Here is a 17,828-nt window from a genome sequence, read left to right on the forward strand (position 1 = left end):
AGGGCCGGTCCCGGCGCCGGCGCCGCCCCGCCCCGGGGCTCCTCGCGCACCCGCAGTGCCGGGGCGCTGCTGGGCACCCATCCCGGCCGGACCGTCTCCACGGCCCCAGCACCCATCCCGCCAGGCACCTCAGGCACTCGTCATCCACCCAAGGTACCCCCTGCAGGACTGCGCACCCACCTCTCCCGACACCCATCCCGCCAGGCACCCATCCCGCCAGTCCCCACCTCACCACCAGGCTCCCACGGCACCAACCTCAGGGGACCCAGCTCCTATCCCGGTGACTTCCCGTCTCATCTTGCACCCCTCCCATGGCCTCCTATCCTACCGGGCACCCTCTTCCCCAGGATGCTCATTTAACCACTGCACACCAACCCCCTTGGTGCACCCACCCCATGGGGAGCACCCACCTCCCCAGGTGCCCTCCCTGCTGGGCACCCACCACCCTTGCAACCCTCCTGGTACCGGATCCATCCACCCCTGTGCAGGCTCCAACTCTCCTTCCCGCGCTTAAGAAGCGAACGCTTCGGAATAAAATCAGAGGCAAGATCATTTATTACTGCAAGCAATTTTAATACAAAAATGTGTCTGTTTTTTTTTTCTCTTTTTTTTTTTAATGTTATTTTAAACAATTCATTGGTAGAGCTTCAGTTTTGCCTCAATTTAAACCAATTGAGAGAATCACACAGCAACATGGTCGGAGCCGAAGAGGAACGACGAACATCGGCGCTGGGCAGCGCCCGCTTTCCTGCCCCTCTCCCGGTCACTTGGTCGGTTGGAGTTTATTACAAAGGAAAAACTCAGCGTACAAAAGCGGGACAGGACTTGCAGCAAAGGTGCTGGTGAGACTCGTTTCAAGGACAAGCGACTGTGCGTGTAAGTCCAGATTTCTCCTAGGAGCAGAGGTCACCTCAATCTCAGCCTGGTTGGACATGGAATGACCAGTAAAATTAATAAATAGGAAAAAAAATCAAAAGGAAAAAGAGATGCAGCTCAAGCGCCAAGGAATTCCTGACTTGCGTGGGGTCTCCGTCCACGAGGAGCCTCCAAAGCGGAGGCTGGGATGCGAGCGGATGCAGTTGGGTGATCCCGACCTGCTGGTGGCCGAGGGGGGGCCCGGCCGGGCAGCCTCGGGGTGACCCCCGTCCCCAAACCAGCCTCCTTTCTGCCGGTGCTTTAAAAACGCCGCCGCCGGCGGCACCGCGGTGCAGAACCGCGCTGTAGTGTGTGCAAAGGCTGTTTTAGTTCAAGCGCCCCTTTCCTCAGGTAAAATCACGTAATTTTAAGAAAAAAAAAAAAAAAAGAAAAGAAAAAGAAACGTAAGCCCCAAGTCCCCTCACCTCATGTGTCTCTGTTTGAGGTATCTGTGATTTACAAAAAAAGAGAGTTCCTTGAACACTGCAGGATTCAGGTCTTTGCTTTTAAATATAATTTACCTTGCTGAGACAGCAAGTTAAGTTTATAAAGATGCATTTAGGAAACAATCCTAAAAGATAAAGCAGGTTCACACCCTGCACCGCGCAGAAATCCTATTTATAGTTAGTTTTTCTTTACACTTTCACATCTTGACCTTTTTTTTTTGTTTCCTTTTTTTTTTCTTTTTTCTTTTTTTTTTCTCTCTCTCTTCTTTCCCACGTTGCATTTTTTTTTTCCAGGCCCCTCTTCAAACAGGGTCTGGCAAGAGGCAATTTTTATCTACATAAATATTCACAAGAAAATAGTAACTTACAAAAAAAGGAGAAAAAAAAAAAAAGAAAAAGAACAAATAAGGCAGCTTCATAACACAATTATTCTTTTACACTTTTAACAATATAATTTCTCCTGTTTAGAATAAATATACATCCAACGTACGTAGCAGAGTTAAAAATCGAACACAGGTTGGATTTATTGTTGTCGGTGGTGGTGCCGGTTTCCTTCTCGGAGGAGGGCGTGGGGACAATATTATCTCTTGGGGCCCGGTGTTTTCGGGGTGGCAGTGGCGCTTTTCTTGGACATGGTGGGGATCTTGGAGGGCTTGGGCAGCGCGCGGCGCTGGCCGCCGGCCGCGCTGCTCTCCGACGTGTCCGAACAGGCCGACTGCGTCTCCAGCAGGTCGAAGTCGGAGGCGTCGCTGCCGCGGCGGCTGCTGGCCCGGCTTCCCGCCCGGCTTCCCGCCCGGCTCCCGGCGCGGCTCGCCGCTTTCTTGGAATCTGCGGGCGCCAAGCGTGCGGCAGCATGAGGAGCTTCCCTCCCCATCCCCGCGGTGCTTCCCACCCCCAAATTTGGGATATCCGCCCCCCAGCGCTTCGCATTCCTCCTCCTCGGCTAAACCCACGCGGGAGCTGCATCGATCCCTGTTTTTATTGTTCCCTCCCGGAATGGCTGACCTGGACGGCTGGTCTTGGCGCCGGCGGCGCCGGGCGAGGAGCTGGCGCTGAGGTCGCCCGTGAGCGACGTGCGGCTCGAGTGGAACGTGGGTCTCTTGAGCTTGCTGCTCGCCGGCGGCGTCACCTGCGGACACGGAGCGGCGCTGAGCACCGGGCGGGCCCGGCACGGAAGCCAAGCCGGGAAGCCACCCGGAGCCGGGAAGCAGCCCGGCTCCTCCACATCCCACTGGCGGCCGCGCGCCTCTTTCCCGGGGGGGGCGTTTTGGGAAAAACAAGCGAGGCCACATCCGTGGGGACGGCCACGGCACTGCCGGGGTCTGCACCATCGTGGAGAAAGGAAAATCTTCCCAAAAGGCACATTTGGAAGCGGGTGCCACGTTATTGCAGGGAATGGGGCCTTTCCCGGGAGAGGTTTCCCTCTGCTCCCGGCCATCTGGAGGCTCTGGAGAACTCGAGCAGCTCCCAAATCTCCTGAAACTCAAGCAGCACCGGGGCGCCACTTTCCATATCAGAGATTTCCATTCTGGTCCTCGATCCTATTTTATCAGCAAGTTAGAGCACCAAGCAGCTAATTTAGGGCAAGGTCGAAAGCGCTCGCGATCCCTGGATGATTAAACCCCAATCTTCGTTTCTTGGAAGCGTTTTCAAGCCAGACCGCGCGATTTTGAGAGCGCAAACCAGCGTGGAGGCGAAGCCCCAGGGTCCACCCGGTGTCCCTGGCACCAGTGGCTCCGCGACGGGTGAAGCGCCGCGCGCTGGAGCCGGTTTTCAAGCCCTAACTCGGCTTCCACGCTTTGGACACCAAGCGCAGCCCTTTTGGGGTGCTTATAATCACTTTAAGCTTGGAAATTCCCATTTTTTTTTAAGCCCAACACAACAAATCTCTCTCCTTCTGTTTGCCAATCGGTAGCAACAAATGGCAAGCAGGCAATTCTGCCCTGCTCTTTCTCCCAAGGTTGATATTTTGCTCAAGCCGAGTTAGGAGCCCCTGAAAAAGGCCACCAGGTTCAGCAGAAGCGGCTGCCAAGCTGGGCATTAGAGGGGAAAGGAAGGGGGACAGGACTTCTCTTTGGCGGCTGCGCTCCGGCTTCCCGACAGTTTTCCTGGGGGCTACAGACCATACTCTACCTCGGCGCTGGGGAGCTGGAGGTCGGGGTAATCGTATCCCCTCAGAGGGGTGCCCGCTTTACTGTTTATCAACCAGGGTTTGTCATAACATCGAGAGAAGTGATGTGGAGTCTGTGAAATGGAAAATTCAAAGGGGAGGGGGAAGGGGGAAAAGGGGGGAAGAGGCGGGAATGAGTGAAAAAAAAAATGGAACGGGAAAAGATCTGGAAGGAGGCAAAAATAAACAGCACCAAAACGAAAACGGAAGAACCAAAATATATAAATTCCAAAAGGAAAAAAAATAAAGGTAAACTAAAGCATGCATGGGCGAATGATGTGGTAGGAAAGGAGAGGCGAGTGGGATCACTTCTTTCTCGGTGCTGGCCCCACGGCTCCGGGCAGGGGACACGGAGCTCGGGGACACCCTGGAGCCCCTCGCCGTGGGGAGGAAGGAGACGGCGCTGCATCCTGGACACGAGCGAAGCCTCCTGCCCCATCCCGCCCGGTACGGGGCTCCGGCACTGCCAACAGCCTGTGCCTGAGCCCAGCATTCCCTCTCCTCCTCCGGGAGCTCCTTGGCTCACCGGGATGGGGTTGGAGGTGTGTGAAGGCAAGCGACAAGCAAGCGGAGAGCGGCGGGAAGCAGAGCGCCTACCTTGGCACCGCTGGCCAGCGGGGCTGGAGATGAGGGCATGGATGCACAGCTGTGGTTGCTCTGGCTGGCGCTGGAGCTGGAGCGCGTCGGCGAGGCTGCCCGCGAGGACGGTTTCGATCTCCGGCCTCGCGAGCGGAACGGCGTCATCCCCTGGGAAGCCCCTTCCGGCAGGATGAACTTCTCCCGAAGCTCGAGGTTGGTTCGGCCTCGTGCTGCGGAGGAGCAAAAGGGTCCACTGAGACCTTCCCATCCTTTCGTGGCCATCACGGAGCCTCCGGAGGCCAGGGAGGCCGGACTGCGCATCCTGGCTCGGAAAGGCCGCCCGAGGGCGAGCGGGTCCCCTCGGGGGCCCTCCTGCCACCACAGCGGGTCCGTCCCAGCTCCTGCTCCGTCACGGATGAGCTCTTTGAGGAGCTGCCCCTTAGCAGCTGCCCAAGCCCCATGAGTTCATCCCGGGTGCTCTGTTATTCCCTAGGGCCCTTTGGGAAGGGACCTGCTGCACTGAGCATGGCATGCGATAACAGTGCCTGGTGAACTGTTTAAAGTGGCTTAAAACTGCAAAAGAACAGGTTTGAAAAGCAGTGGTTTTGGTCTGATCCGAAGGCAAGACCAGCCCTGCTAAAGGCCAAGCGCAAAGTGTCCCTGCTGACGTCCCAAGAGCTGGCGTGTCCCTTGGACAAGCGAGGGGACCAAGCAGAGAGAAGGTTGGCATGTCCAACATCAGGTGCCCCAGGTTTTCCGAGGCGCAGGGGGTAACAGAGCAGGGGCAGAAAACCTGCCGGTCACGGGAGCGACTTGAGAGCAGAGGCCGGTGGAGCATCGGCAAGGCAGGCGCTCAGCGCTGAGCGAGGCAGCGCTGGAAGGGGCCCGGGCGGCAGTGCCCGGAGCGCCCGCTGCGAGGGAGCCGGGAGCAGCTCCGGGATAACGGCACACACGGGCTGGGACACGGGCGCATCTCAGCAAGAGCCATTAGCAAGGACGGTTAGGCAAGAAAACACACCCAGAGTTAACAGCACGTCCAAAGCGGTTAATATCTCCACGACCCCCGTGGGACAGGGACAGGATAGCAGGTCTAACTGCCTCAAACCCGGCAGCGACCGCAGCAAGAGCTGCTGCGTCCTCCTCTCTGCCCAGAGCACAGGGCAGCGGCAGCAGCGGGACCTGCATCCAGCTGCACGCTTGGTTTTACCCCTTCCTTAAACCGAGCCTAAAGACACCGCAGCTCTTGGACTTCGGGCTTCCTGCCCTGATCCTTAATGTCCAAGCTGAAAGTTGTCTCAAGTTCCCGGGGACAAACACGGCATCAACGGGGACTTGGATGCTGCTTGTGGCAGCGAGCAGGGAATGGCGGGACTTCCTGGATGCCGATCCAAGCACATCCCGGGGCCGCACGCTCGGGAGCGCGAGGCCAGGGAGCGGTGCCGGAGGGCAGGGAAGCTGCTCCAGGTCCCCTGCCAACTCCACGAGTTGTGGGAGCAGCGTTAGAAAAGGAAGAGAGGAGAGAGAAGTTGGAGAGGGAGGAGAACTGCCCGGAGAACCCACCACGAGGGGCTCAAGAGTGAGGACATGAACCCCTCATGGCCTTTGGTACTGGGGCTGTGGGTCCAGCCTTTGCCACTGAATATGTCCCATCACTCTGGCTCCCGGGAGAATACACTTCAACTCCCGCTGGGAAGGATGGTGGCTCCATGGGAGCCAGCTGGGCATGTCACAGCCCCAGGCTACACAAATCCTCACTGCCTCCCCCGAGTGCCTTAACCCCAATCCGCTTGCTAAGCTGGAGTGGGAAGGCCAGGCAGCTTCTCCAAGAGGCTCTGGCAGCTTCTCCAAGAGGCTCTGGCTCTCTGGAGGATGGAGCCAGCCCCAGGAGGAGTCTTGGCCTTCACTGGCCACGCATGGAGAGCCTGAACTAGGTGCTTAAACAAACACAGGCTTCACTTCATTGCAGCTCCCTCCCTGGGCACCACGGACTGAGCACATCCTGGGGGGGCTGCCATCCCAGGCGCATTCCAGCTGTTTGGTTAGGAGGTTACGGAAAGCCATGCGGAGAAGAGGGAGGGCGCCCGCGGTGCCGCGGCCTTGGGCGAGCTCGCCGCGCTTTGGGAAGCACCAAGGAGCCCCAAGGGGTTGGCAAAGCTGCGCACACCGGCATGGGGAGGAAGCAGAAAACCGCCAACCTAGGGGAGCCTGGCTGGCAATCGAGGAGCTGGAATCAGAGCGCTTTATTTTACCTCCGGGGTGGTGAACTAGAATAGAGAAAATACAGAAGAGACAAGGACACGAGAAGAGCAGGACAACGAATGCAGCCGAGGGGCCAGGGGGAGCCAGGAGGGCCATGCCCTGCAGAGAAGGCACACACAGAGCCCTGCGAACACAAGATCTGGGTGCCTTCTCCTCTCCAATGTGCTGCTGCATCCTCCTTGAGCTGGCTTCGCCTACAACTGTGCTGGGGTCCAAAATTCCCCCAAGGGAGCCAACCCAGCCCTGAAAAGCCCCAGGAACATCCACGTCGAAAGGCAGCCTCCTTAAAAACCCAACCTGGCACGTGGCTACCCAGGGGAAAAAAAAAGAGACAGAGTGGGGAGAAAAAGGGCAGAAAAAGGCAGGCATTTTTAAGGCACTAGAGGAAGACACAGGGCTGTCAGTAGAACTCCCTGCAAACGGCTTTTTATGTTGCTCAGCATTGCAAAAATAGTGTCTCATGCTGCAACTCAAAAGGCAGCAGAAGACTATTGGAGAAAATTTCTTTCAGAAAGTTTGTATTAGAAATGCATTAGCTGCATATCAAATGAACCATTTAAAGTTGCTGCTGCTGCTCCCTCCCTGCTTAGGACGAGCCTGAATTCTCGGCACGCTGGGGTCAGAGCTGATGGGGCAGCTCAAGGATCCTGGGGCCACAGCATCTTCTCCCCAGTGGCTCAGAGCAGGATTTTCCAGCCTCCTGGTTTGGAGGCCACTTTTCAGGTCCTCTTTATGAAGTTGTATTCTGTTACCTAAGGAATCGCATGCACCTGCCGACTGCTCCACTTGCTGGGGGCTTCGGGACAACAAATCCAATTATTCCCTTTCCTCACAAGAAACCTAAACGTGGTGAGTGTTGGTGCAAAAGTGCAAGGTTTGGCAGCACTAAGCTTTATGATTTGGATAAGCCAGACCAACTGTGCTGCAGCATGTGGTATCACTTGGCAATTTATCATCAGTGTGGACAAGAACTGTCTCTGCTAAGTTCTCAGGCTCATAATAATGGAAAAGGAGATGAGTGGTTAAAAAGACAGGATTTGTCTTACCTCTGCAAGGATCGTTTTTCACTAAAAATTCATCCAGGGCCATCCATCCTCCACCAACTCGAACCATCACAGTGCTGCGCAGAATACGGACCAGCCGCAACTGCTGGGAATCACCAAACTGCAGAACCAAGAAAGCAGCAGGTCAGGAAACAGGGAGACGCCTGGAGACGCAGCTCTTCACCCGAGCAGGCTGCACCAGAGCAAAGCACCGCTCACAACGGGGACTCAAATATTCCAAAATCTCTGTGCAATCTTAAATGCTTGTTTTTTTTGTTCTCCGATCTATTAAATATTTTTGATCTTTCTATAACTGTGTTCTTCTGGAATAAATAGGCACTGCAGCAATTTACAGGATTTTTATGCTGCGCGATTTTAGGATGAGGCAGTGACCAAAATCTTTAGTTTTCAAGACCAGAAGACAAGATTTTTCTTCAAAGTGGCAAATGGGAACTTGGAATTCATCTTTGGATGGGTTTCCACAGCCAGAATTGTGGCTTTTCCCCTCTTCTGATACTCTGACCCTCCTGGTGCGAGTCCCCTCTGAGAAGAGAGGGCTGATCCGGATCCCCGGAGGCTGGTGAACCAGCAAGGCAAGCAGTGCTGCGTCACCACCCCGAGGGAAACCCCTCGCTGAGGCCGAAGGCCGCGGGCTGCTGAGCCTCAGCCTCGGCCCCCCGAGCCAGCAAGCTCCCGCCGCAGAACCCCGCATCCCGTGGGGATGTTTCCGTGCGCGCAGGATGACGGGAATCCACGGCGGAACCCAGAAGTGGTGCTGATTAGTGATTGCAATGTTCATTAGTGATTTTAAAGGGCTGCAATTCCAAACGAGCGCCCCCGGAATCAGAAGCGTGCGGCTGGTTTCTCCGAGCCCCCCTCTTGGCATCCTAGACCTCCCACCAGCCGAGCCCAGGGTTGCCTCCTTGGCAGGACCTGGGCAGAACGGCGAGAGCGGCTCGGACCCAGGTGTGCCCAAGGACAAGAGCAAACCCTTGGAAAGCGGGACCATCTCCAGAATGACCAAAAAAAGCTGTAAGACCTTCCCAGCGCAGCTAAGAATGCAAAAACAGGAGAGGAAAACCAGAGTCCAAAGCAGGTGGGGATGGGGTGGGAGGCAGCGCGGGGGCTTTGCGTGCCCGTCCTTCCCGTGGGGACATGGGCTGGCAGCGGCTCCTGCGCAGGCGGCTGCAGGGACCTCGAGCAAAGAGCCCCGGGGAGCATGCGGGTCCTGGGAGCCTCGCTCCAGCAGGGAGCTGCTCCGGGGAGTGAGAGAGGTGCAGGTTTAGTGATTGTTACCTACAGCATTAAAAAGTGCACATTCGGCATTCTCATTCCACGGGGATCGCAACCCAAACCCGGCCGGAGCCTGGTACACACTCCCGGTGCAGGAAATTCCACCCGTTTCAGCAGCTGCTGGTTCGCCCAAGGGAAAAACAGCCCCCAAAGGGAGAAAAAATCTCCCCGTTTTTCCCAAATCCCAATTTCCCTTTTGCATTTGGCCTTTTTTGGGCCCACTTGCACACACTTGGTGTACCAGGCTCTGCCGAGCAGCGCAAGCGGCTCGCGTGCCACCCCAGGACAGACGGACGTTACGGACACGCAGCAAGCGAGGCAGGGGCTGCGGGCAAGGGAGAGGCAGCATCGCAAGGCAAACTGTACCTGGTTGCCGAGGAAGAACTACGGAGAGAGACAGGTTTGGAGGGATGAGAGTTGGGGAAGGAAAGGAACATCAAGAGGAAGAAGAAAAACAAGACAAAAAAAATAACATTTTAGGGGATTAACAGTGCAATAATCACGAAAACCGTTAACTGGGGGTTGTTAGAAATCTAGCCAGGGGGGTCTGCTACTTGGGGCTAAGGTAGAGGCTGGAATTGGACACAGCAAAATCGGCCTGAGAGGGGATGGGGCGGCAGGCCGGGGTTGGCACCCCCCGAGCCAACAGGAGCAGCGCCCTGTTGCCTCCGTGGCTCGTTTGCAACATAAACAGGGCGCCCGCGACAAAGAGATCCTGTCCGGGAATTCTGCCGCTCCTTTCGCTGCGCGGCTAAGGAAAACAGAGGCGTAAGCTCCGCTCGCGCACGGGACGAGCGGCGGGCCGCCGTGAAAGCGCCGTTTCACGCCAGAACAGGGAGGCTTTTATGCTCGCCTGGCATTCCCGAAGCCGGGAAGGGCCTGGGGCCGGACCCGGCGCTGGAGCCGCCCGGAGGCCTCGGTGGGCCGAGCAGCAGCAGCCGCAGCCCCGCGCGGAGCAGCCGCCCCGGCACCGCCGCCTGGGTCCGGCGCGCGCCCTTACCCGGTATTTGTTCTCGCCGATCTGCTCCACTTGAAACCTCTTGGCACATTTGCACTGGGCCACTTGCCTGGTGACCTGGGGGCACAAGCAGAAGGGTAAGAGAGGGGCTTCCTCCACCTCCTTCCCACCCGAGGTGGCCATCAAAGTTGCTTGTCCTTTAAAAATGCAGTAAATTCGCTGGTTCTTGGACAATATAAGGTCAACACCAACTCAAGCCTTTATTTTCCATCCTTTTTGCTCTCCTCGGCTGCCATACCATCCCAAACCACCCCGAAGCAGACGTCCCTCTAGGCCCTTTACCTCATCTTCGATCTTGTCCGCGTCGGTCGTGGGGCGGTAGGCGTCCTTGTTCGGGTGCAGAGCAGCCACAAACTCGTAGTAGTCGATGTAGCCGTCACCATCACGGTCAAAGATGTCAGCCACCGCGGTCATCTCCAGCTTTGTGGTGGGGAACTCTGCAAAGGGAGCGACATGAGGACCTGGTGCCCAACACGCCGTGGTGGCCACCGGTTAGGGGTGGCCAAGGACTCACTGGAGGCCAGGATGCCATCGATGAATTCCTGCCGGGTGATCTTGCCATCTTGGTCTTTGTCAATGCGCCGGAAGAAGTCCATGACGCGGGATTTCTTGTGGTTCATCCAGCGCATGTACTTCTTGCGCCAGATGTCAAAGTCAAAGTTGGCAAACTCCTTCAGCTGGAAGGAAACCCATGGGTGTCAGCACAGGGACAAACAGCCCTCAGACCCACCCCGAGCTCCTGGCGCTGCCTTCAACCCCGCGCAAGCGACGATTCCAGGAGGGTCCATCTAGGGACCACTGCGAGCGCCAGGGCCGCTCAGACGGACGTGGCGGGACAGGAGGACACACAGCGGAGCTGACAGCCACCAAGGGATGGGCGACACGAGCCACCAACACAGGAGGGAGCACCCGCAGCTTTGCACACGTACAGCTACTTGCACACAGACGCACGCGCTCCAGCTCTTCCTTTACACATTTTTTGGGCACTTTTCCAGGGAAAAGCCAGCGGTGTAAGGAGAAACAGGACCTTCCCCTTGGCTGAACCATTCCTTCTCCCCATGGCACATCCCAACCCTTCCCAAACCCAAGGTCCCGCTAGTTTAAGGGACTCAGAGCAAGGAAACATCACATTTCTTAGCGCCTTTTCCCTCCCATCTCTAAATATCCCTACAGCTACAAGGAACAAAGGAAAAAACATGGATACGCATAAACTGAACTGACCTACGGAAAAAGCAACAGAAAACAAAAACACTCACTTCTGGGCATAGCTGCTTTGTTAAGCATAAATAAAAACAAAAATCACATTAGATGGCTAGAAGAGATGCATACAGTACCAAAGTCATTGCTGGGCGCTGAGCAGCCCCGGCGCGCGCTGCCTCTAACGACACCGGCTGCAGGGGCCCAAAGCAGCGCGTTAATGCACGGCTAATTACAGAAGGCCTTAGTATTTAAGAGAATATACATATTTTTTTTCCTTTCTTTCGGTATTTTTAGCAATGCACCAGCAATTGGCAGGTGGAAAGCGGCACTAAGGCGAGATGCTCCTGGCATGTGTGGCCAGCAGCCCTGGTGCCACCGGAGCCCCGGGGGGGCAGTTACCTCCTCGAGACGGTCCAGGGCATCGTTGAGTTTGCGCTGGCGCTCCAGGGCCAGCAGCCAGACCTGCTGCCAGCGCGCTGAGAGCTGGTTGATCCGGGGGTTCTTTGTTTCCGACTGGGAGATGATGGGCATGGTGGGGGGAGCGGCTTGACTCAATGATTTTCCTAGAAAAAAGTGTGAAAAAAAGGAAAAGAAAACACAAAAAAAAATGTCATCTGAGGTCATTGATTGGCACCGCGAGTCTGAATGGGACAGGGGAAAGCAGTGGCAAAATATGCTTTATATTTCAGACAAAAAAAGAGTTTCCTACAGCTGTGCTGGCCACGTTTCGAGTGGAAACGCAGCCTTGAGCAACGCTTCGAGGTGGGATGGCAGTTTTGCAGGGCGCTTCCGTCCACCCCTTTGCACAGAGCATCACCAAGGGATCCTGGCTCCGAGGAGCAGGTGCAAAGGGAAAACCTCATTGCTGAACAGCTGGAGCATGGAGAGGAGACACCGACTGCTCGGCCGCAGTGCGAACTAGGGCTAACCCCTCTAGCTAACGCCACCCGACTTCTCTCCCCCTCTATTTTCACAGGTTTCAGCGTGGAGCCGGGCAGCCGTCAGTGCAGGATGCCTTGCTAATTGGCAATCAGCGCTAATTAGCTCCCTCCTAGCTCGTTGCCCGTGGCGCGGCGGGGACGTACGGTTGCTGCGGGACTTGTCGATGAAGGGCCCGTGCGCGGGCTCCGTCGCTTTCCTCTTGTACGTTTTGGTGACCCGGTCCACGTCCGGCTGCTTCCGCGTCATCTCCTCCATAAAGGACTGTCACCAAACAAACAGGAGCGGGTGTCAACACGGGCTCAGGCTCCAGGCGCTGTCGCTCTGGGTCCGCACTCAGACACCCAAGCCCGTAGAGCACCCGGGTGAACGAAGCACCAGCGACGGGAGTTACTGGGAATAGCCCAATTTGGGGGCTTTTTTTGTGAGCATCCCCCAATACTGGGATGTGGGAAAGCTACTGCACATTCTGGCTTTGCTCTGCAAGCCCTGGTTGGACCCTTGGGTTGTCTTTGCTTATAAGTGACAGTCCTGGAGGAGTAACAAGCTGTTTTAATAGAGACTCACAGCGAAGTCAAATACTTCCCACTTGCCCCTGTCCTGAGAGGGCTGGAAAACCCACTGGCTTCAGGCCTGGGCTCACCTGGTGCTCAGTGATGAGAGCTTTGACCTGATCAATGTTTTGTGGCGTTGGCTCCTGGTCCCGCTGGATCAGGGTCGTCTCAGCCCACTGGATCCAGGCCAGGAGCTCTTCAAGAAGCTCTGCGTTTGCCACCAGCTCCGAGAGCGCAGACTCCAGCCTCTGCTGGTGCTGCTTGGTCCATGTGAGAACCTGTCATCAGAAACGCAAAGATGACCATGAGCCAAGCTTGGGACACTGGAGAGGGAGAAGCCAAGAGCATGGGAATGCTCCGGGAGCAGAAGTTTCCATCAGCATCCTGGAGCAAACCACGCTCCTGATGGCTGGAGTGGCTTGGGGACACACCTCCTCAAATCTCGCACGGATGATGGTGATCCAGTGTTTAATGGTGGTGATGCAGTCAGGATGGCACGCGGCCAGGATCACCTCTCCCATGGCCACTGCCGCGTTCACATCGGCTCTCTTCTCCTCCACTTTCTTCATGAACTCCTGCAAGGAGGAGGGCAAGAGGAGGCACATGAAGAGGTGGCACAGCCGCAGAAACGATCCAGCTCCCTCAGCCCCATCCCGACGGTCTCCACTCAACACCTACCCACAAACTCTGCCCAAAAATCTCTGCAGGAAGGTTGCTTAGCAAGTAGCATTTGCCTAATCACTGTGGGTCTTTTACTTTAAAAAGCTTATTTTTCCTTCAAGCCCCTCCAAGAGCAGGACCTTAAAGCCCAAAGGGATCATTCTGAAACCTTCTTGCCTATAAGACTCCCTTTTGCTGCTGTAAAAAGCAACGAGCTGCCCTCTGCTCAGTGCATCCACCCCTTTACGCTGCGGTCTCCCTGTGCCCGGCGGCGCCCACGGAGCCTCTCGGAGCTGCCCGGTACCTTGTGAACGTCGATGAGGCCCTGCAGCGCCTCGGCGTCGTCGGGGAGCGCGCCGCGGAAGCGCAGGCTCTGCTCGGCCTCCGAGAGCCACTCCAGCAGCAAGTGCACGGCGGCCCGGAATTCCTCGGCCTGCGGAAATGCGGAGCACGCGTGAGCCCGCCGGCTGCCGCAGCTGCCCCGACTCGCTGCTGAGCCAAGGCAGGGCACAGAGCTGGAAACATTCCGCCCTGGAAAGATTCCTTAAGGGAATAGAGGAAATGGAGAGTCCCCAGCGACTGGTGGCCTGGATTTGTAGAGAGCATCGGCACAGGAGCCCTTCTCTCCTTGCACCTCTCTTCTCTCCTTTGCATCAGTGGCATTGAAGAAGCGGATGTTTTTTGAAACAACACAACTTCCTTTATTCTGATCAATTTGGTATCTTCTGCAAATTGCCTGCTTGATATGGAACCTACTCACAAGTCTTTTGAACTTTTTTTTCAGCTTTAATCTAGGTCTCTTTCTTGTTCCGGACATTAGAAGACTGAATAGTCTCTGATCACCTGGCTACACCTCTCCGCCTGCTGTGTACATCAGTGAGATCTTTTCATCATTCCTTTTCAAATAACAGTCATTAACGACTCTTCTTTTGGGGAAAAACTAACTAAATAACAGATGCCACTGCACCGCTTTGCAGCTCTGACCATTAACTGCTGCAAGACTGGCTCGGCCATGCCCAGGATGAGGGAGACGCCTCCAGCACCAAAGCACTGATGTGGATCTGTCCTGTCAGAACATCCAAAAGTGCCCTGACAATTTTCCTCTGGAGCATGGGGACCTACTTCCCTTTCGGATAAGGGCATGGAGAGGTTGAAGGGCATGGCCTCGCTCCGCAGGCAATTGGCAGGGCCAGGACCTTTGCCTTAACTTGGGAGGAAGCGTTCCAAAAGGAAAGCAGAGCACAAAGAAAGCTCTCAAGGACCAGAATTCCCACCTGTAGCTTTTGCTTACCTGCTTCAAGGCCTGTTCCAGGCGAGTTTGTTTGGACACAGACAGCTTGCACACGGTGTCCCAGCGGTTGCTCAGTTCCTGTAGCTGCACCTTCACCCAGGTCGTGTCATCGCGGCTGTTCTCGATGAGCTCCCGTCCGGAGCGCTTGAGCACCTGAACCGTCCCCGTGCGCTTCCCCAGCTCCTTCTGGAAGACCTGCAGGGTGAGAGGGCAGGAGTCAGTCCCAGAGGGTACAAACAGGCAAGAGATCATTGAAATATTTTGTAGCACGGGTTGCATCCACACTCCTGGGTGCACATCTCAGGTGGTTGAGGGCTAGTTACCACCCCAGAGCATCTGAAAACGTTCCCATATGAGTGCATGTGGACAGCCTGAGCACTTCCAGCAAAGTAAGACTCAGAGGAGAGCAGGATGCTGAAATTTCCCCCAGAGCATCCCTAAACACCCGCAGAAACGATCACGAGCTGGAGCAGGGCAGCTCCAGCCGAGCAGCTCATGCTGCAGCACAGTAGCTGCTTGAAGCAGAAGCCCAAGCCCTGCTCGAGGATTTGAACTTCTGACCTAATCCAACAGGAGGAGTGCCAATTTCTAAGACATGCTGGAGAAAACTGCCAAGATGAGAGTTTATAGAAAACTGTAAACCCAGCTACCTTTTCAAAACCCAATAAATCTTCCTGGGGATATCTAGGAAGAACAGAATTCCAGATCCTGTAGTCTTATTATTGCCCTCCTTGCCTACCACAGCAAACCAAAGCCTTTACAGATGCAGCTCTGCAGAGAGCTACTAACTCTGGTTCCCCTGTTATTTGGCATTTGGGGAACACAAACTCCACTCAGATGGTGCAGAAGAACTGGAACAGGCTCTCTCACCTTATGAGCATCCATCAGGTTCATGACCAGATCCAGGTCGCCGTGGACAGGCTGATCTTCAGCTAATTGTGGTTCCACCTTGTACAGCCAGTCCACCAAAGCTTGTAGAGCATCCATGAACTGGCCAGAGAACAAGAGGGCTTCTTCAAGCTTGTGTTGCCTGCAAAGCAAATCTCCATGTGAACTCTATGGAATCAGGAAGTGTTTTTCTCTTCATCCACCTCATTTTGCTTTGACCCAGTGATCTCCTTCACCCATCACATCTAACCACCACACTACTTTGGTCTAAATTCCCATCCTATCTCCTCTGCTCTGCTTTTCCCTTTGATGATGGTCCTTGACAGACGAGTGCTGCTTGTACAGGGTTCCGATGGGACTTACCTTTCTACAGACTTGCCACACACAGTATCCCATTTATCCCGGACTTCTCCTAGCAAATTGTCCAGGTTTTGAGTGTCATCTGAAAGCAAGGCCTTCTCTTTGAGGGCTCTGCCAGTCCTGATTGTAGTGTCATAGACGGGCTGCTTTCCACCAAGCGTCTTCTGAAATTCCTACATTTACAACCAGAAGCAGGGAAGGGAAAAGGAAAATGATTTAGAAGGTCTGATCTGTCCAGGAAGATAAATGTCTCTCTTGTGCAGATCCATAGCTCTACGTTTGCCACTGTGGTAACCAAGGTGCAAAGTGTCACTTGTCACTGCTGCCCTGCTCTCCCTGCCAAGGAAGCCACTTTCCCCCAGCTCCCACGCTCTGCTTTCCCTTCAGTGAAACTCTACCTTGTGCTTGGAGAGCTGCAGCTTGATCTTGTCAGGATCGTTGGAGATCTCCAGCTCAGAGTCCAGGTGATTTTCTGCATCTTCCAGCCAATCAACCAGTTTTTTCCAAGCTTCGTGGAACTGAAATAAAGCAGGAGGGAGTTTAAGGCTCAACACTGATGCTTTCCTCCATCTCTTTTCTGCCCCCATGACCTTCTGTCTCTCAAGGCTGGCATTATCCCTGTGACTGTCCAGCCCTTTCCATGCCTCACCTGCTTGGCTCGTTTCCTGGCATCATCAAGAGCTCGGCCTCTCTCAACGGAGCGCTGCACAACCTTCTCCCAGCGCGACTGGACGCTCACCAGAAGGTTCTTTATCAGGACCACATCCTGCTTTTGACTGAGAAACTTCAGCTGGCTCCCAGTTTGGTCCAGCTCAATGATCCGGTCCCGATGAGCATTCACTTCGTTGGCGAACACCTAAGAACAGCAAATAGTTACTGCTATATCTAAAGAGAAGAGCTGGATAGGCCTGTGGATGAAAGTGGCCTCTGGCTCCCTCCATCCGGGCTCTGCCTGGGAAGAGGTGGCTGGACCCTGGGGTACCTTGTGCTCTTCGATTTGGGCCAGCACCGCGTTGAGGATGAGGCTGGGTGGGGGCACAACGTTCAGGGTCTGCTCCGCCAATGTGAGCCAGTTGATGAAGTCCTGGAGGGAATTCTGGAAGTCCGTGGCCAGGGCGAGGGCTTCCTCCAGCTTCGCCTGCCGCCGCGGGCGCCGGGAAGGAGGGAGGCAGAGAGGGAGGAAGGGAGGAAAAAAAACACCGAGTGCTAAAGTTCACAATCCGCGGTTTCCCAGACAGAGGCAGGCTTTGTGCTCCCAATGAAATGAGCCTCTAACGGGAACCTCATCGGATCGGCCAGGGAACATGACTTGTTTACCAAGGGGAGGCGATTTCAATGAAAGCAGCCCGCTGCAGAATCAGTTTCTTTCCAAACAAACGGGCAAGGATCGCGCATGAAAGAGGAGGCAACTCCATTATGGGCACGCAAGCAGCTGCAGCACGCTCCGCTTCCCGAATCACGCATTGCCATGGGAAGAGCTGCTCAGGAAATGGAAGGTGGATGATCTTTCGATGGCAACAGCTGCAGCACCACAAATTTATTCTGGGCTGAGGCCACAGCGGCCCCTGTTTTATCTCATCGCTGGCCAAAACATGAGAATGGAGGTAGCTCAGGGGAGGATTTGGCCGGCCGTCTTGCTCAGAGGACCAACAAAGTGGGCCTTTCAGAGCCACAGGGGGCTTTTTACCGCCTCTCTCCTGAATTCATCCAAATGCAATCCCCATTTTCTACGTCATTTAACCAACTCTTGTGACTAGCTATGAAAATAAAAGCTTGGCTCTCGGCATCGTTGGGAGGGCAAATACAACCCGTGCAACTAAGGGAGAGAGGCTCTAGAAAATGATCCTGCTCTCCAGCCTGTCTCTATGGACGGCAGTAACTGTAGAAATAGGGAGCTATCTGACCAGCTTGTGGGGAGGCAAGAGCAACTGGCACCTCTCTGCAAGCCTTACCTTCCTCTCCTCCATCTTGGTGCTGACCAGGCCCCATTTCTGCTCCAGCAGTGCCACACTCTGCTCCGTCTTCGAGCCGGAGCCCGAGTCATCGCGGTTCAACAGCATCAGGCGTCCCTTGGCCAGCAGCTGGCTGTACACGTCCTCCTTGGCCTTGAGCTGGCCGTACAGCTCCTGCAACGAAGGCATCGCCAAAGAGGGCAGAGAAGAGCTCAGACTGGTGGCCACGGCTTGTTGGAAGGCAAGAAAGTCAAGGCAAGC

The 17,828-nt window shown here is 55.3% G+C and overlaps 2 protein-coding genes across 2 annotated transcripts in view; both read right to left on the bottom strand.

Annotated features, from left to right (window-relative positions):
• Positions 1-116, bottom strand: part of LOC112950870 (bone morphogenetic protein 8A-like) — a 7,318-nt gene extending 7,202 nt beyond the window's left edge. The window contains exon 1 of the mRNA XM_026043503.1: positions 51-116. Coding sequence (XP_025899288.1) covers positions 51-116 — 66 coding nt within the window. The remainder of the gene's footprint in view (positions 1-50) is intronic.
• Positions 117-1,752: 1,636 nt separating this feature from the next.
• The window catches only part of MACF1 (microtubule-actin crosslinking factor 1), a 116,495-nt gene continuing 100,419 nt past the window's right edge, over positions 1,753-17,828 (bottom strand). The window contains exons 75-94 of the mRNA XM_026043375.1: positions 17,568-17,741; positions 16,598-16,753; positions 16,265-16,471; positions 16,014-16,133; positions 15,619-15,788; positions 15,238-15,397; positions 14,368-14,562; positions 13,381-13,509; positions 12,848-12,991; positions 12,506-12,694; positions 12,009-12,126; positions 11,323-11,486; positions 10,238-10,400; positions 10,006-10,160; positions 9,706-9,780; positions 7,416-7,533; positions 4,129-4,340; positions 3,495-3,605; positions 2,367-2,490; positions 1,753-2,189 (exon numbers count right to left, since the gene is read on the bottom strand). Of these exons, the coding sequence (XP_025899160.1) occupies positions 1,942-2,189; positions 2,367-2,490; positions 3,495-3,605; positions 4,129-4,340; positions 7,416-7,533; positions 9,706-9,780; positions 10,006-10,160; positions 10,238-10,400; positions 11,323-11,486; positions 12,009-12,126; positions 12,506-12,694; positions 12,848-12,991; positions 13,381-13,509; positions 14,368-14,562; positions 15,238-15,397; positions 15,619-15,788; positions 16,014-16,133; positions 16,265-16,471; positions 16,598-16,753; positions 17,568-17,741 (3,132 nt within the window). The 3' untranslated portion in view covers positions 1,753-1,941. The remainder of the gene's footprint in view (positions 2,190-2,366; positions 2,491-3,494; positions 3,606-4,128; positions 4,341-7,415; positions 7,534-9,705; positions 9,781-10,005; positions 10,161-10,237; positions 10,401-11,322; positions 11,487-12,008; positions 12,127-12,505; positions 12,695-12,847; positions 12,992-13,380; positions 13,510-14,367; positions 14,563-15,237; positions 15,398-15,618; positions 15,789-16,013; positions 16,134-16,264; positions 16,472-16,597; positions 16,754-17,567; positions 17,742-17,828) is intronic.

Source organism: Nothoprocta perdicaria, unplaced genomic scaffold, assembly GCF_003342845.1.
Source record: "Nothoprocta perdicaria isolate Ctin4 unplaced genomic scaffold, notPer1 scaffold_33, whole genome shotgun sequence".
NCBI classification, from domain to species: domain Eukaryota; kingdom Metazoa; phylum Chordata; class Aves; order Tinamiformes; family Tinamidae; genus Nothoprocta; species Nothoprocta perdicaria.